We start from the raw sequence: 17860 nt of genomic DNA on the forward strand, positions 1-17860 counted from the left end.
CTGACACAGCCAAATCAATAAATCAATAAATCAATAATGTGTAAGTGGGCTTGAGAAATCTTAAAGAATGGATCATTTAGAAAATAGGACCAGACAGGTGGACCTGTTGTCCCTGGTTGCTGATGCCTCAGGACAGAGTATAAAAATGATCCCTCTAGAAATGTGTGCTCAGACAGCAAATTGATTGGATACAGAGGAGTTGGAGTGGGCATCAAGGAAGACACATGTGACCTGCCAGGACTGGTGAATTAAAAAACAAACTTGACAGTGAGCGGCTCCTCAGCGAGTGATCAGACCCAGAAAAAAGAGGCTTGCTGAGGTGTTCTGGAGAGTGGAAGCTTCACTTCTCTGGAGGGGCCACCAGGCAGCTGAAACCACCTCTGGGTTCAGTGGGAGAGAGAAGCATCTTGCAGAGGGGAGCCAAGCTGGGGTCAGGTAATAACTGGAATGCCTGAAATTACTTAGGTCTACTTGGTAAGTTCCTTGAGATTCCCTGACATTTGCAGTGGCCAAGGCCACCTGAGCACGTACTGAGTGGCCAGCCCAACTCTGGAGAAGGAGAATTCGAGAGAAATAAAGGCGATGTGACCAAACTTGCAGTTTCGAGAAGCCCCATTTTGCCATTCGTAGAGTAGAGATTACTGAAAGCAAAAGCTGATTTTCGTTTGTGGTCCAGAAAAACTGCCAGGACCCCGGGAGAGGCAGGGTCAAGGTTCTGTCAACTCTGGCAAGTTGGATTCCACATCCTGTCAGCCTGACATCTTGGACATACAGATTAGCTTGGACCTTAAAAGAATTTTGCAGAAAAACGGCTGCAAGTGTACTTAATTTAGTGAATACTGTGCTTGTCCATCCAGATGATAGAACATGACTTGCTCATTAGAGCAGACCTTTCTAAAGTGTGGGGATTTTCGAGCTCTGTTTTAAGTTGCACCTACAAATGTGAAGACTGCAGGAAGGCCCCAGAGCGGGGCTGTCACCCTCCACGGCCCGACTTGCTCTGCTGCGGGAGGGCCGCTGTTAGCAGCACCCTTGGCCTCTGCTCGCTACATACGAGTAGCACCCCTCCCTACTCCAAGTTGTGACAACCGAAAATGTCTCCAGACATTGCCAGGTGTCCCCTGCAAGGCGGGAGGGGCACAGTCGCCCCCGGTTGAGAAGCACAGCTTGAGGGTTTGCCCGTAGAGTCAGAGGTGGGATGGAGCGGAGGGGTTTATCCCTGAGGAAAGGGTACTGGCAATGGGGTGATCTCCTCGTCAGCTGGTGCTGGGCGGGTCTGCCTCACACGCACTCTCTTCCGCTTGCACTGACAGCACGAAGCTGCCAAGGAAAGGACCCCGTTCAGAGGTGTCAGCTCTGCTCACACCTCCCCCTTCTTTTAAATATTAGGGCTCTTTGGAGAGCTATGTATGACGACTCCCATGGACCAACCATTTGTCACTCCTCCTGGCTTTGTATTCTGACTGTGGTATATTAATTACCCTAGGTTTCTGTAGGAGTCTCGTTTGTTTTGGTTTTTTTCCTTATTTCTTGCTAAGAGGCTTTCCTCTGTGGACCTTCGTGACAATCATAGCATCTTTTTCTGAAAGTCAGAGGGCTGTCCACATTATCCGTCAGGGATGGGGTAGGAAAGCCAGGTGTCCTGGAGGGGATGTGTATTTAGTGGTCCACAGAGAGAAAATGTTTACATGGAATGTCAACAAGGGTCTGGTCTTACTACAGGATCTTTGGAGGAGTGGGAATCACAGTGAACAGCAGGGTGGTGCTAAGGAGCCCTGTGCTGAATCCCCGGGTTAACAAAATCTGTGACAGGGATCTGTCTTCCCATGATGTGGATGTTGTCTCAGTACGTGACTTTCCGTGCACATCTGCTATGGCCAAACGGGCATTTGACCAGAGTACAGAGCACGGTAGAAGCCCCTTGCTGCACTTCCAGATTTTCCCCTATCCCACGGACCCGAGGGCTTTTCTTGGATGCTGAGGAAAGCCAGTTTTTGTCAGTCAGCCTTGCATATTGTGGCTGTTCCTCTAATAGTGGTAATTAGCAGATCTGCTGGCAAGACCAAAACATCTTATCTCCCTGTTGCAAACAGAAAAATGAAGGCGTCATTCCAGCCACTCTGGTGTGGATGTGAGAATCTGGTATAGTGGAGGGGGGAATTGTTTCAGTACAGATGGACGGACGACCCTACTTTCTGAATTTAAGCACAGGGGTCCCTAAATAATCTTGCCTCAAATTTGGCATGAACCATTTTGCTAAGCCTGAATGTGCCATCTCCCCTTCTCCTGAAGTTTCACATCCTTTCTCTTTAGAAGTTGCACCCTAATTGCATCCCTGACTCTGAGGTGAGCTTGCTGACCAGAACAGTATACCCTTCGCATATTCATCAAGATCCAAGTCACCTGAGAGGTTGTAGCAGAGTCTGAGGTTCTGCAAGAGGACAACTCTGTAGAGGTTTTCTATTCATACTGAAAAATTGCCATTAAACAGTAGAGGGGCAGCAGGGATTCAGAGCACCTGGGCCCATCAGTAAACTGGCTTTTTCTAATCAAGTGGGAAGATCTTGCAGAGCCTCATTCTCTCCTAACAAGCAGACTCTCCACCTGTAGATTGAAAGTGTTTGTAAGTCTGGTGGGTGGGCCCAGCTTGCATGGGGTGGGGCGTCCTCCCGGGAGTCATCCTAGCTTGTTTGCTTGTTCTCATTTAGAATGATCACTTTCATTATACACAGCCTCCTCCAAAGCTCTTTTGTATTGGTAACGTTTTACTCAAAAGGCATTTCTCTTTGGTAATATTGGGGGGTGGGGGAGGTGAGAGTGAGTGAGTGGGAGTAGGTTATACTTCTGGCCTGAGGCTAATTTATTTTCCCCAGCTGAGCTTGTCAGCTGTGTTAGGCAGTAGGGAAACAGGAAGTAAGACCAGGACCTCACCCTCAAAGCCCACCAGGGAAGCTTTAGACATGAGTGACCTCATCCATCTCTAAATAGCCTCTGCTTAATCTTTTAACGGCCAAGTTTCTGTTATCCACGGTGCACTTCCCTTGGTTAAACAGTTGTCCGACCAGTGTCATCCATGTTAGGGGAAAAGCTTCTGAGGCAAAGGAGTTGATATTTACTAAGCACCTACTATGCCAGGCACTGTGCGAAGTGCTTTCACAGGATGTTGCTTATTTCTCCCAACAATATTGTGAGGCAGGGTACCCTTTTTTCTTCATGTGTCCATGAGGCAGCTGAAAGCTAAGGTTCTGAGAAGTTAGATGCCAATATGGCCAGTCTGTGGTGGAGCTAGATTTGGAGCCCAGACTTGATGAACACCAAAACCCTTGCATGCAGCACACCACCTCTCCCTTCCCCAGTGCCCCCACACACACACCCATGATGGTTAAGTTCCTCTGTTCCTAGCTTTGCACTAGCTAATTTTGCAATATAGCATCTTGTATAAGTGCAGTCATGTGAGGATTGTTAAATACACTGTTTTATAAGGTAAGTAATCACCTCTAACTAGGATGTTAGCCAGCATGGTGGAGAAGCTGTGACACCCACTCCCTTCTTTCCCCACTTCCCTCCCTCTTCCGTAACTCCCTGCCCAACCATTGCCCACATGCCATGAGGCTCTTTGTAGTCCTTGGGGAGTTGACATGACCTCAGTTAATAAGATCTAACCATTCAGAACAGAGCCATGTGCCCAGATGTCAGATGTGAGCTGTGCGATTCTTCCTGACCTTGGTGGGCTCGGGGCGGGGGGGAGGCGCGCAGTAAATGGGGCTGTGAGGAGGAGCCCTGCGGCCCATTTCAGGGTTCAGGCCTCCCTGAAGGGGGTTTAAGCTGTTAGAGCCCTCTGGTAATGAAGCCGTTTGTCCTTGGGAACAGAATGAGTCCTTGTGAGATGAGAAACAATGCGCATGTTGAGTTTCAGACCTGGGGTGAATCTAAGCTCAGGCAGAGAGGCACATGTGATGAACTGGGACAGTTCAAGGGACGCATTCTTCACAGGCATGTCTCTGTTGTCAACAAGTCCCCTCAGTGGTAATGATACTTAGTCAATGGTCATTAATGCCTCTGTTTTGAATAATTTCCCCAAGTGAGTAAGTCATCAGTTCTTCTTGGAGCTTTATTTTTCTTCTTTGTATTTTAACTTGTGTAGTTCATTTTGTCTAAAAATCACCCTGTGAGAAATGGATGAAAAATAAGTTTGGGTGGCAAAGTTTTATTATTTGTCGTGTCATTGTTTTCCTTTTAAATTCTCATTTACCTCTGAAGCAAATACTCCCTCCTTTGTCTCTGCTAGTAATTTGATTCCCAGGAAATAAAGTTGGGTGTTACTACTCTCTACTGTTAAGCAAAAAGTTTTGATGCAAGTTTTTCTAACTTAGCTCATCTAACACCAAAACAGCAGGCAAAGAGTCCTGTAAACTTTAAAAAAAATGCAGGCAGTCCGTTGATGTAGTTCACTGGCAGTCATATCTTCATCTGTCTGGATCCCTGTGCTCTTGGACTTTTTCTAATAAGATATAATAGAGCAGGAGCCACGTCCCAAGAGCATGCAGCTGGGGCAGGAACCCCATGCACAGCGTGCCCCCGGGTGGGTGCAGGGACTGGCATGGGCCCCTCTGTCGTGCTGCCGAGAGATAAGGGTAACCACAGACGCCTCTGAGAGCGCAGTGAGGGAGACCTTGAAACAAAAACACCAGCCGACACCGCCGAGGACGGCGGCGTGTTGGCGGGGGCGCAGGATTCGCCGGGGCAAGGTTCTGTGGGCACGAGGGGCGCCGCCGGGCAGGGCTGCGCAGGGCGTGGGGCAGCCGTGCCGCGGGCGCGCACCGGGGTCTGAGCACCGGCCGGAGTGCAGGCGGCCGGGCGGGCAGGCGGCGGGGGCGGGGCCAGCGCCGCTAACCGCTCTCCTCCCCTCTCTCTCCTCCGTAGGTGAGGCTTGCGGCCGCGCGGAGCTGTGACATGGCAGCATGACAGCCCCGGAGAGCGCTGCCCCACGACGCCGCCGGGACGAGGGAGCCCCCGAGCAGCGGCCACTGCCGGCCCGGAGCGCCTGAGCCTCCTTCCCGCGCCTTCCCCACCGCCCGCCGGGCTCGCCTGTACAGTTCACCCCGTGGCCTCCCGACTCCTGACGCCTCGAACATCAATATGTGTCATGTCATTGTCACCTGTCGCTCGATGCTCTGGACCCTCCTGAGTATTGTGGTGGCGTTTGCCGAGCTCATTGCCTTCATGAGCGCAGACTGGCTGATTGGAAAAGCCAAGCCCCGCGGCAGCGCCGAGCCCAGCGAGCAGGGCGGAGGCTCCCTAGAGCCCCACCACCCCACGCTGGGCATCTACGCCCGCTGCATCCGGAACCCCGGCGTGCAGCACTTCCAGCGGGAGACGCTGTGCGGGCCCTACGCCGAGACCTTCGGAGAGATCGCCAGCGGCTTCTGGCAGGCCACCGCTATTTTCTTAGCCGTGGGCATCTTCATTCTCTGCATGGTGGCCCTGGTGTCCGTCTTCACCATGTGTGTGCAGAGCATCATGAAGAAAAGTATTTTCAACGTCTGCGGGCTGCTGCAAGGAATTGCAGGTAGGCGTGCGCGGAGGGCGAGGGAGCCTGAGAGCCATGTGTGTGCTCGTGCGTGTGTGCAGCACCCTCACTGCTCGTTCATTTGCTGCCACACTTGAGGAGGACGGTCTTCTGTCCGGTTCCAGGCAGCAGGCGCGCGCTGCCCTCATCGCTCCCTTTCCCTGCGTCACTCCCCTGAAGTGAAGGAAGTGTCTGTTCTCTGCTCTGGCCTGCTCTTCCTTGCTTATTTCCTCGGGTTCTACGTTGCTGGGTTTTGTTTGAGTAACTACTCCTACTTTTTGCTTTTCCCATTAAATTAACAGCATGCTTTGCGCGTCGTGCGTCCAGGGAAGAACTGCGGTGTGTGAGGCCCCCCAGCAGCGGGCCCTGTGTGCTGGGATGAGCGTGAGCGTGGGGCGTTCATTCACAGGCAGTGAGCCTGGTGCTGCCACCCACTCTCGGCCCCGTCCTCGGCCCCATCCCCGGCCCCAGGATGATTTCAGCTTTCGCAGGCGAAGAAGCTGGCTGGAAGGGAATTAGTATCAGCTGCTCTGTGTTTAATAATGTTCTGGTTTAAATTGTCTGTCTCCTGGAGACAATTGTCAGAATGTTCTGTGCACTCAGATCAGAAATTACAAACTAACTGTTCCACTTTCTGGGAGTTTCTCACTAATGAGCTTGTTAGAAATCAGTGGAAAGAAAAGTATGAGCACTTTACGGGGATCCCAGAGGGGAGGCCGTGAGCTCCAAGAAAACTTCCATGGCCGCTCGCATTTTCATAGGCTGTCCCATGTGGAGTTGAAAAGTGGATCTGGAACCAAGAGGGTATCCGTCTGTCCACGCTCAAGGGACTTGTTCTGAGCAGCAGAAACACACACACACACACACACACACACACACACACACACAGCCACAGTACTCCCCCTCCACAGAGTTTGAAGACATCCTCAGGAAGCAGAGGAATAGACTCTTGCTTTGATTCTCAGGAAAAAAATTCACTTTTTAAACAACCACAACCAAGGTATTTATTAATCTGAACTCTAACAGGAGAAACAGCAATCCACTTAGAACCCTCATTGAAGGGCACATCCTGTAGCTGTGTTCACGGGGCTGCTGACAATGGAGATAAGCACTGAGCCTGGCATCCAGGCCTGTAAAGAAGCAGACCTCGAATGAATTAGCTCTTGCCTGCCTTATAGCAAACTCTTGAGCTCAGCAGGGCTGGCTTCCAAACAAACAGGTCAAACAGCAGTTTTTTTTCCAAACAGCTGATAAGATGATGTTTTCTGTTTCTCAAACCTTAGGGGGCCCCATGTGTGTATGTGGGGGAGAGGGTAATGGGCTCAGAGAAATGACAGAGGATGTGCTTCACAGTCATGCTCTGTTTCAATGGGGGATATACTCGTGACAGATCTCAGGACCCCTCATCTCTTTATCTGCCAGGATCAGCCGTACCATGAGAGACCCAGGCACTCATAGGCACTCACGGAATTTGGGAGGCCAGGATTCTGATTTTCAGCTTTGCTACTAACTTGCAGTTTCACTTGAGATAAATGCACCAATTCTGTGGATCTTGGCATTCCTCTTCTGAAAGATAGGGAGATTGGAAAATATGATCCTATCTTAGAGTTTTGATTCTGTGAAGCTCATTGTCCCCCTTTTGATTCACTTCTCAAATCTGCAGTTCATCCCCTAAGCTTGGATTTTCACTTCCGAGAAATGTTCATTAAGGTAGGTTTCCATCCTGGTTCATCTTTTTCTTGTCAAAGAAAGGCCTCTACTTTATCCCCCCCCAGGCACACAGTGCCTCGGGGGCATGTGTATCTTACACCTTGTTGAGGAGTGTTACCAAAGTGTTACTAAAGCTTTTGAAAAGTCAAAATAAACATGTAGATGAAGGGAAGCCAGTTTACACAAATAATTAATCCTGTTGAAGAGTCCTGGTTCACCAGAGAGGCGTATTTTTGCTCAGTTTGCCCTGACTATATTTTATTTGCTTATCTTCGATGACTTCATGCTTTTATTATGAGTTTTGTCAATATGCTGGTATGCAGATGAGACTCCTGGTTTGTCATCCCTAGGAATGCTTTTCATCTTGAGAAACTTAGTGCTTTCCAGCAAAGGACTGGCCATTTACAGTAGGGTGGGACATCTTGGGCCATACCACCACAATCGGTCTTTTGCAATCAGTTTGCAGAAAATTATAGATGTCTTTCAGTCTCAAAGACTGTTTACATGCAGTTTTTAATAAGGTGTTACTCCAGTGAATTTAGTCTCTAAGAATGTGGATTAGTCCAACAAGTCTTCTGGTGCTCTTGTTTGCTATTTCACATAAATGGCTAGAGTGTTCATTTTGGCACAGAGATGAGTACATATTTTAGGTATTATTCATACACTCCAGTGAGTTATTCTTGACTTTTCTCTTTCTCTCTGCCTCAGGCCTCTAGGAAGAAGGGCTGGGGAGAAGGGAGCAGTAGCACACCCAAGATGCTGGGCTGTTGGTCATCTGTCTCTCCAAAGTCTTGATTTTTCTAAAAGAAATTTTTCTCCTCATCCCCTTTCACGTATGTTCCCCATGCATACATATGGCATTTCAAAACGTCTGAAATTGCTAAAAGTTGGCCAGAGGCAGAGATTCCTGTACAGTCAGATTCTGCCTCTCTAAGGGGCCACTGATCTAAGGCTAAGAACTGAAATACAGGAAAGTGGATTCTCCTCACCTCCCAGCCCAGCAGCACCCCTCTGAGAAGAAATCATTGGAAGGATGGACTGAACGCTGGTCAGCTGGCTCCCTCATGTTGGGGAGGGGATGAGGGGCACATCTTTGAGGGATGCCTAGTGGGCTCTTTCTCCAATAGTAGAGGTCTCCACCAGACAGTTCAAGCCAGCATCAGTGGCAGCCATGGCCCTTGAATCTATGGCTTAAGAGAGTTGCCCCCTGGGTGTCTGAAGCAGCTGACTTGCTTTCTCTCCTCTTGGCTGGTCTCTAAGAGCATCTGGTCAGCCCCAGCCTCAGCCAAGGACTTGCTGCAGCTGTGAGCATCAGTCTCTGCTCTCCCCACAACCCTTCTCTCAACTCTGGATCCGTTTGACATTGAAACAAATGGTGGGAAAGGAGACTGTTGCCAAAGCAACGAAAGGATCCTTCAGAAAGATACTCAGATTGTGTTTGTTCTTACAACTCGCATTGGCAAAAATGACATTTTTGTAAAATGTAACTGGGTGACGAATTACAGGCTATCTAGTATGCTTTTACTATGCCTAATCTTAAAGGCCACAGGTTCGCATGGTTGTCACTGTCCATAGTATAACAAAAACCATCAAAATCTTAGTATTTTGATTTTAGAAGTCGGGTATAAAAGAATCTGCTACCTCAGTGGAAATCTCAAAATTTGGGTTACTTAAAAAAAAAAATGAAAATACAACTATTGACCATTAAGCTAATTCAGATAGCAGGATTCGCCTTCAAGGCCTTACCTAATGGTAGGCACCCAGCTGACACTTCTGAAATGCTCATGTACAAATGCCCTGGCTGTTCAGTAGGCGCTCTCAGCAGCAGTTAGAGCTCAAACCTCATCTGGCTCTGGATCAGCGCTGACCTCACCTTAAGGTGTCTGTGAAATGTTAACCAGTCTGCCTCATCTCTAAGCCTCAGTTTTCTTACTTGGAAAACGGGTATAATAGTAGTACATACCTCAGGGTTGTTTTGAGGATTAAATTAGATAATATATGAGAAAGGCTTTTAAGCACACATAGTAAATAGTAAGTGGTAGTAGCTATATGGTGATGATTAAAGTATTTATGCTTTTTGGGCAGGTTTTAGTACCTTCTTTTGTGTTCCCTACAATTGCTGCATTCTAAGGAATAGGGTCCTTAGAACTGATCTTATTCTGTCGAAACCAAATGTTAACTACACTGTAAAGTGCCATTCCTGGCCCCTTAATAGCCTGTCTTTTTGGGACTGAAGAGCACAGAGCAGTCCTGTGGCTCCTATGGGCCTCTGGGTGTCCTCAGGCTTTTTTTTAAAAGCTGAATTGACAGGAAAACAAAGAGCTTCTTCCTCTCACTCCTCTTCCCCTGACCTGTACGTTCTCCATCCTTTCCTTTCTGGAGGCAGCTTCTAGCGGTTGAGTCCTGATTGCAGGTGGCTTCTCAGGCTCCCCTTGCAGACTAAATCACAGGCTGATTGGTCTTCACTGGGTGAGAACTCGTCCGGGACTTGGTAGAGCCAGAAACACACGTCAGTTCATAGCCCTCTGGGATTCATTACAAAAGCTGGGGAATCAGCCAGCAGGGTCGTTTTCGCCAGCTGCCTTCCTTAGGCTGTGACCTGGATGTGGTCCACAGTGAAAGCGTAGAATGCAAAGATCCAGGTTTTCCATGACAGCGTCAAGCAGTTTGGGTTTGGAAACGCATGTAGGGCCCCCTTAGAAGTCCGCGGAATCCCCAGTGACTCAGGTCTGGGACGGGGCCACGGCAGTGAGCTCAGGAGTTGGCCCACTGCTGCTGGCCCGGGCTGTTCCCCTGGGGTTGCCACGAGGCTTGGACTAGCGTGTGAGCTTCTGGCCTGGCTGCCTACTGTCCTCCAGTCCTGCCTCGCCGGCTCTGTGCTGCTTCGTGTCTGGCTGGCTCTCACGCTGTCTAGTCCCTGTAGCCCTCTGTCTGTCTACACCGCGTTCAGCCCAGCAGGATGGCCTCAGCGAGCTGCCCCACTAGTCTGACTGGATAGATCACCGTGGCGCCATCCATGCTCACTGGCATCGCTCTCTGCAGCAGGGGCTTAGGGCCTGCTGTGCAGACTCAGTTTTCTTAGAAGTGAGCAATGATTGAGGGTGAAGGAGAACAGTATGAAAAAAAGAAAGGGACAGGAATAAAAGAAGGATCTTAGAAGAGAAGTGGAGGGTTTTGTTTCTGCTGTGTGTAGAATTGCTTTGTCGTAGTCTGGCACGCGTGGGGAAGTCAGGGTGGGCATGTGAGATACACCATGACTGCTTTCTGGGTCTTGGCATTCTCATTGCCATTTTTCAGAGGGTGAAAGATAACCACGACTCAGCCTGGTCGCAGCATCCGTTTTGCCTTATCCCATGCCCTACCTGTTCACTCCCGGTGACCACGTCGGTCACTGGAGAGGAGAGAAGTAAGAATAGGACTTGGGGAACGTGGGGAGAGGGGAAGAGATTCCTGACTCTTTCAGAGACCTGGCCCCATTTGACACCTGAAAAATTCACCTTGCTTTCTCTGAGAAGGTAGTGTGACCTTGGTTGCCCGACTTCAAAGAAAAGACATGAGGGAAGTAGAGGGAGCATCCCCTACTTCTCCTTAGAATGAGGCACTGGAAGCTTCTGGCTGTCTAAAGGAGGCTCTGGATTTCTGGCTCTCCAGACAGATAACGCCTCCACCAGAAGTCAGATGTAACCGTTCTATGTCTGAGTCAATTTAAGAGTACCCCTGACTCATTCCTCAACCTTGTGGAAAACTAAAGAATGCCAAAATGTTATAAGGCAGGCCAGAATTAAATTTCAATCCAAGGAGCTTTTATTGGATGCCCGATAAATACAAAGACCTATAGACTCAGGTCTACAATTTCTTGAGTTTCTGCTCCAAAACCATATTAGAGAGTCATTGCTTTGGAAGCTGTACCCTAGAAAAGCAAAAACAAAGCAAAATATCATCATATATAAAGGGAGCAAAAGAATTCAACTTTATCATTAGAGGAAAAACAGAACTACTGCCTAAGAGCAAGTGGACCAAGCACGCATTAATTTGAGTAAATCTAGGGACTGGGATCTCTTTTTAAAGAATCAGTTGGAAAATCTAGACAAAAATTGCAAACTCTCTTAAAATTCAGATAGAATATGCAGTTGATATGCAAATAAAGTACTTTGCTATGGTAACCACTTAATTGTAGACAAATAATCTCAGAGCCCTGGATGATCTATGTTCCAATTCCAGTAACAAATCATCACATTAAGTATGGCTCTCAATATTTATACAAGTGGTTCAGGCACTCTGTTTTAAGAACTTAATGCAACAGTGGTGTTCTTCTAAGCCCTGACGTCACTTCTGAAGTAATCTGTGCACTCTTATGTGCCCAGGCACAGTTAGCCACAGTTATGAGTTCAGTTGTTGTATAGAGGCTTCCCAGTAGCTTTATTAATTGGCCCTCAATCTCTTTTATTAAAAGATAGCCCCCAGGGCTTCCCTGGTGGCGCAGTGGTTGAGAGTCCGCCTGCCGATGCAGGGGACACGGGTTCGTACCCCGGTCCGGGAAGATCCCACATGCCGCGGAGCAGCTAGGCCCATGAGCCATGGCCACTGAGCCTGCGCGTCCGGAGCCTGTGCTCCGCAATGGGAGAGGCCACAGCAGTGAGAGGCCCGTGTACCGCAAAAAAAAAAAAAAAAAAAAAAAAAAAAAAGATAGCCCCCAGTACAGATGAAACCTAAAATACACATGTTGAGAAAATGAAGCCAATATTAAAAATTTCAAACCAAAATACTCAGTGGCTATGTGTTCAGGGTTGAGAGGCCAGCCTCAGGGCCCTAGTGTTGAAAAGATGTCACCTGCTTTGTTGCAGGAATTATTTAACATTATCTGGACCCCAAAACTTTGAGCAGGCAAGAAATTTACTTACTGTCCTGAAAATTTCAGAGCTCAGTAACTAAATTTTTTAAGTGTCTTTTATTCTGCTATGCACTTCATTTGATTTTTGGTGGGGGGGGCGGCAGCTTACTTTGAATTATAAGTGTATTTTGGTTAGAGTCAAACAGGAGCTCTTTCTAATCCTACATGTTGGATGAATAATTTATCAAGAAATAGTTTTTAAAGTTCTTCCAGTTGCATAGAAACAGTTTAGGAAACACCTTCTCACTTGGAATGCAAAGTAAAATTTTATCACTAACTCATGGGAAGGAATAATCTGACTAAATTAGTTTGTTGGGATGCATTTTAACGGGTAAGAGTTAAAGTTTTAGAAACTGCCAGTGAAGTAATTTGCATATAAACATGAATTATTGCTGGGAAAGGTTTAGGGAGGCTTCAGTGTGGGAGAAACTGCATCTTTCTTGTGGATTGTTTCTCCACATATTCTAGGGGCATCCAACAATTCTTAATTGATGGTCATTAATTTTGAGTAATTGTAACAGAAACTTCCTCTGGGGGGCTTGGCTGTAAGGTCTTTTTATGACAACTATGCTCTGATTGTCTTCCAAAGAATTCTCTTTATTGCTTTGTCATCCGTTCTCCACCCACCACCCTGGAAGAGTATTTTTCTTGCCAATTATAATTCCATGGAAGTGTTTTTAGTAGAAAACAAGTACCCTACTAGACTCCTCCAGGGAGACGGTGTAAGCATTAATACAAACTTTAAGTAAAAAATTACTGACACCGATCCTTCACTTTTCTTCTCCTTCCCCTCAGAAAATCTTGTTGGTTAAAAACCTCTAATGTTATTGATCATGTTCTAAAATGACATGTAGATATAATCTGCTCTGCAAAGACACTGGTTATAGGCTGAAAACCCTTTTCATTACCAGTGACCTCCCATTTCTGATCTGGCCTTCAAAGCAGAGTTTTTAAATGTCAGTTGGGCCCAGTCTAGCTTGTCCATAAACCCTTGAAACTTTAAAATGAGGTGCAGTGAAAACTCTTTACCTTTTCATTTATACAGTAAACAAACAGGCTTCTTAGAAAGATGTCCCCATCCTAACACACACACCCCAGCGGCCTCTCACTGCCTTTGAACAAGGGCGGGTCCACTCTGCTAAGGTTTGTCGACTGAAAAAAAAAGTGCACAACGTGAGAGTTGTAAGTTAAGTTTTATTGGGGGCAAAATGAGGACTATAACCCAGGAGACAGCGTCTCAGATAGCTCTGAGGAACTGCTCGAAGAGGTCAAGGGGGGAAGGTCAGTGTATATGTGATTTTGGTGAAGGGGGTGCATGCAGTCAGGCACACATTTTTGCAGAAGGTTGCTGCTAGTCACGAGGAGAAAATGTCTCCGTTAATGATTTTAGTACTTTTCTAGAGATGAGAAGATGCAAGAATTTGGGCTCATAAAATCTTCTCCTGCAAATATCTATCTGAAGGCCTGTTCTGCCAGTTTTTCCCAGAACACAGAGTGCCTCATTCCTGATCTCCACCCTGAACTCCTTTCAGGGGGTGCTGAAGGTCAGCGGCTGCAGTGGCCAGTGACTTAGTCCTTGTAGAGGCAGATGGCAAGCCCCAATTTTTAGTTTCCACCAGTCCTCAGCGAAAACAGGAAAAATAAGGACAATGTTGTAAGATTTCATAGTGCTATAAATGTGTTCAATTTAAAGAACTGTCCTTTATTCTTAGATTACATCCTTTACCCTTTTTGTGTTAAAATACGCTTTTTTATGAAATGATAATGAGAGGAGATAACGGTTATTTTTAGTATCCTTATATTAGCAAAAGAAAAAATATTGACCTCCCAGTAATTTTTCTGGAGATTTTGCTAGTGTCTGAAGTCCAGAAGCTTGGGAACCACTGTTCTAGAATATGAGCAAGGGTGTGGATTGTGACTTTTTCACAGCTCTCTAATGTTCAGAATGGGGCCTGCCACATACACACTAGGCGCTCAGTAAAATGTTGTTCACTGACAGAAACATAGTCTGTTCTGTGCTCACTAATCCGTGCTAGAAACTGTGAGTTTCTAGGCATTGGGAAAGAGTAAAGGATGTAGTAAATGCTGCTGAGTCTCAATCCTAGCATGTACTCTGCCCTCCTAGACAGAGCATAAATAAATGAGTCATCATCCAAAGAACCAGTAAGAATCATTTCAGAACTGGCAGTCAGTAAAACCAAATTCTGTTTGGGCTTTATAGAATAAATCTTCAATGAAAATTTGAAAAGCCTTAGCGGGCAAAGTGATTTCAAAAGTAGAGAATAACCAAAGGTGGCAGTTCTTAGGCAGAACTCCTTGATTCATGGTATAACTAATACTTTGTTATATTACTCTTATTTATAAATACTGTTCGAATATCCCTGACTCTGAATGGCTAAATGGCATTTTGGTACTGAGGGTAGTGTCTTGGCATCTGGAGAAGTCAAGCAGGCTGGAATAATAGCATTGTTAATTTAGCTTTGGGGCTTGGGAGACAAGGACCAGAACTCTTCTTGGGTAGAAGAGACCTGGGGGGGCCCCATCCTGGTGTCTGTAGTTGTCATAAGCAAGATTTCATGAGAGCCTGATGCCTTAGATTGAGAGCAGCATCCCCTGAATGTAGACATTGAGGCAAGCAGATCTCTTGTTAGCACAGGATTAACTAAAACCTACTGCCTGTGTACAGGTAATGGTGAATTGTGCAAGGGTTCAGGGTTAGGAGGAGGTCAAGGCAGAGATCCTCAGCTCTGTTCTGTGAATGAAGAAAGGCTACTTGGGGCTTCCCTGGTGGCACAGTGGCTGAGAGTCCGCCTGCCGTTGCAGGGGACACGGGTTCGTGCCCTGGTCCGGGAAGATCCCACATGCCGTGGAGCAGCTGGGCCCGTGAGCCGTGGCTGCTGAGCCTGCGCGGCCAGAGCCTGTGCCCCACAACGGGAGAGGCCACAACAGTGAGAGGCCCGTGTACCACAAAAAAAAAAAAAAAAAAAAAAAAGGGCCACTTGGAGGAGGCGGGATGGTTAAACCATGGCCCCCGGCTGCTGGAGGAGGGATGTAATTTGGGGGCTGTCTGAGAATGCTCTCGGTGCTCGATTTTGTCTAATCAGCTACAGATGTCTCTCCTGGAAAGTTCATAGGATGTGGTTTTTTTGTGGAGCAGTTTGTGGATGGCATTAGTATTCTAGGTAGATGTGCAGTTTCAGATGGTTCCCAAGTGCACAGAATCTCAAGGACTAAAATGTGAACAGATTATACGGCTTACATTTTCTCCCTCTGGTCTGATGGGTTTTGTGCTTTATTTCCAGTTTTCTGCTCACACAGATTCTTCAGGAGAGGACATCATAGCGAACATTATGTTGGTTTGACCTGTTCATAGGTTTTCTTTCTAGAAGTTTTTTTTTGGCCAGTGGCAGCCATTCCAAGGTGACACCTATATTGCAGTAAAGGAGGCTGATGACACTCAGATTGTAATGAAAGAGAAGGGGTGGTTGGAAACTCTTTATCTTGTTGTTGTCTTGCTGTAGTGTTAGCAAATCAACCTGCCTCAGAATAGGTGAGCCTTTATTTTTGTGCAGCCTTCCTCTCCCCGTCATCCCCTTACAGCATTCCTGTGGTTTTTTTCCACTTGAGAGCTGTTCATCGTCATCTGGTCTCTCACGTCTCGTAGGTATAAGCCAGCTTTTGAGGATATAGCAATCTCCCCTCTTCAGCTGCACAGATGCTTTTGTTTTGGAAGCTAGTCTTTGGTGTGCAGTAAAGCAGCAGCCTGGATTTGAGTCCCAGCTCCACCATTGATTAGCTGTGTAACCTTACTTAATCCCTCTGTGCCTCAGTTTCCTTGTCGGTCAAATGATGATATTAATAGTACCCACCTCACAAGATCCTCTCATGGAGAGACTCTCATTTGAGTTGTATTTAAAGTGCTTAGCCAGTGCCTGGCACACTGTAGTGCTTAGCACTTAATAACTGCTGCCGTTCTTATTATAACAATTATCATTATGATCATTAAAAGGTTCTAATCACCTGTATAAACTTCCAGCCTTAAAGTATTAGTTGTGAATGTGTGAAATTGGGGGAGGGTGTTTATAGCTTAAACTCCATGTCATCTTTGCTTGGAATCTACCATTTTTACCGTAGACGATCTTTCCAAAAGGTTCTTCCAAAAATGAGAAGACTAGAAAGGAAATGGGAATCAGAAATGACATGTGAAGTTGATCAACACCACAGTATGTGTAGAGGACTGTGTTGGATTTGGGATGGAGATGGAGGTAGAAGCCAAGGAATAGAACACACTCCTTACTGCTGTCCAGTTTATAATCCAGCGGGAGTTCATCTGAGCCAAATATACATACTTTGAGGCATCTAAGAGACCTTGGAGCCAGTGCTGTTCTATTATGGGACAAATGCATAGTATGTCACAGTAAGATTCCTAGTTTTTTTTTTTTTTTTTGCGGTATGTGGGCCTCTCACTGTTGTGGCCTCCCCCGTTGCGGAGCACAGGCTCCGGATGCGCAGGCCCAGCGGCCATGGCTCACGGGCCCAGCCGCTCCGCGGCATATGGGATCCTCCCAGACCGGGGCACGAACCCGTATCCCCTGCATCGGCAGGCGGACTCTCAACCACTGCGCCACCAGGGAGGCCCAAGATTCCTAGTTTTTACTATCATTGTTCTGGATAATTTTTCAGATAGTTGGTTAACCATTTACTTGTAATTTTTTATTTAAACTTTTTACCCATGAAATTCTGAGTTGCCTCTCTTCTTAAAACAGAGTGTAGGGGACCTAGTTCAGCCTTGCCTTGGTGAGTGAGAATGATCACTACAGGCTGTCTCCAAAGTCCCTGCACAGGAGGAATATACAGGTTCATACTGTGATCTTTGGAAAGAGAATAGCTTGATGGCAAATTCGTCGGTCTGACATGGTGCCTTCCTCAAAGCACAGTCTTAATAATACCTGAGAGTTTGCCTTAGGGTATTATGAAAGAGAAAAGATCCCTACCTAACAACAGTTGATGACTTTCAAATAGCTATTAGGGACTGCCAAAATGACTTCCAGCTGTCAGCATGGAAGATGACTCTGGAAAAAATAAAAATTTAGACAGAAAAGAGAGGTAAACATACAGATAAATGTTAACTAGCAGGCCCAGGGTTGTTGTGTATCACTCTGTACATCAGTTGTTGTACCCCATGATGGTCCCAGACTTAGAGTTAAATAACTAAACGTATTATTCCTCTTGGAAGCAGAGAATCACCTCCTCTCCCTCTCCTGACCACCCCCCCATCACTCCACCTGCGATTGATCTATGACACTGTCCTCAGGACTGCTGATGGGAGTGGGTGTTTTCCTGGGCCGTCAGCAGTTCTACATTCCCGCCTTCAGTGCCAGCACTTTCTGTTAGTCTCTGCATTCTCCAGGCTCATGCTGCTTCTGGATACCGCCCTTACCACTTCTGCAAACTGCCGTGGTCCACCTCCCTCCTCATTGCCCCTGGTGTACCCTTCTGCCACCTGCCATGTTCCTGAACTTCTCCAGGTTTATCCCTGCACTGCGCCTCCCTTCCCAGCTGGTGTCCAGGGCAGTTCCCACAGTCAGTCACAGCATGTCTTTATAGATGTCGTTACCGCAGCCAAGCATGGTTGGAAACAATTTCAGAGTTTTGAGGCTAAAATGATCTCTAGATTACTGAAAACTTAT

At 47.0% G+C, this 17860-nt stretch overlaps 1 protein-coding gene across 2 annotated transcripts in view; it reads left to right on the forward strand.

Annotated features, from left to right (window-relative positions):
- Positions 1 to 17860, forward strand: part of LHFPL2 (LHFPL tetraspan subfamily member 2) — a 174174-nt gene that overhangs the window by 145023 nt on the left and 11291 nt on the right. For both annotated transcript variants that reach the window (XM_082620319.1, XM_082620320.1), the window contains exon 4: positions 4924 to 5569. In XM_082620319.1, coding sequence (XP_082476445.1) covers positions 5140 to 5569 — 430 coding nt within the window. In that variant the 5' untranslated portion in view covers positions 4924 to 5139. The remainder of the gene's footprint in view (positions 1 to 4923; positions 5570 to 17860) is intronic.

This window comes from Mesoplodon mirus, assembly GCF_964341445.2.
Source record: "Mesoplodon mirus genome assembly, chromosome: 5".
NCBI classification, from domain to species: Eukaryota; Metazoa; Chordata; class Mammalia; order Artiodactyla; family Ziphiidae; genus Mesoplodon; species Mesoplodon mirus.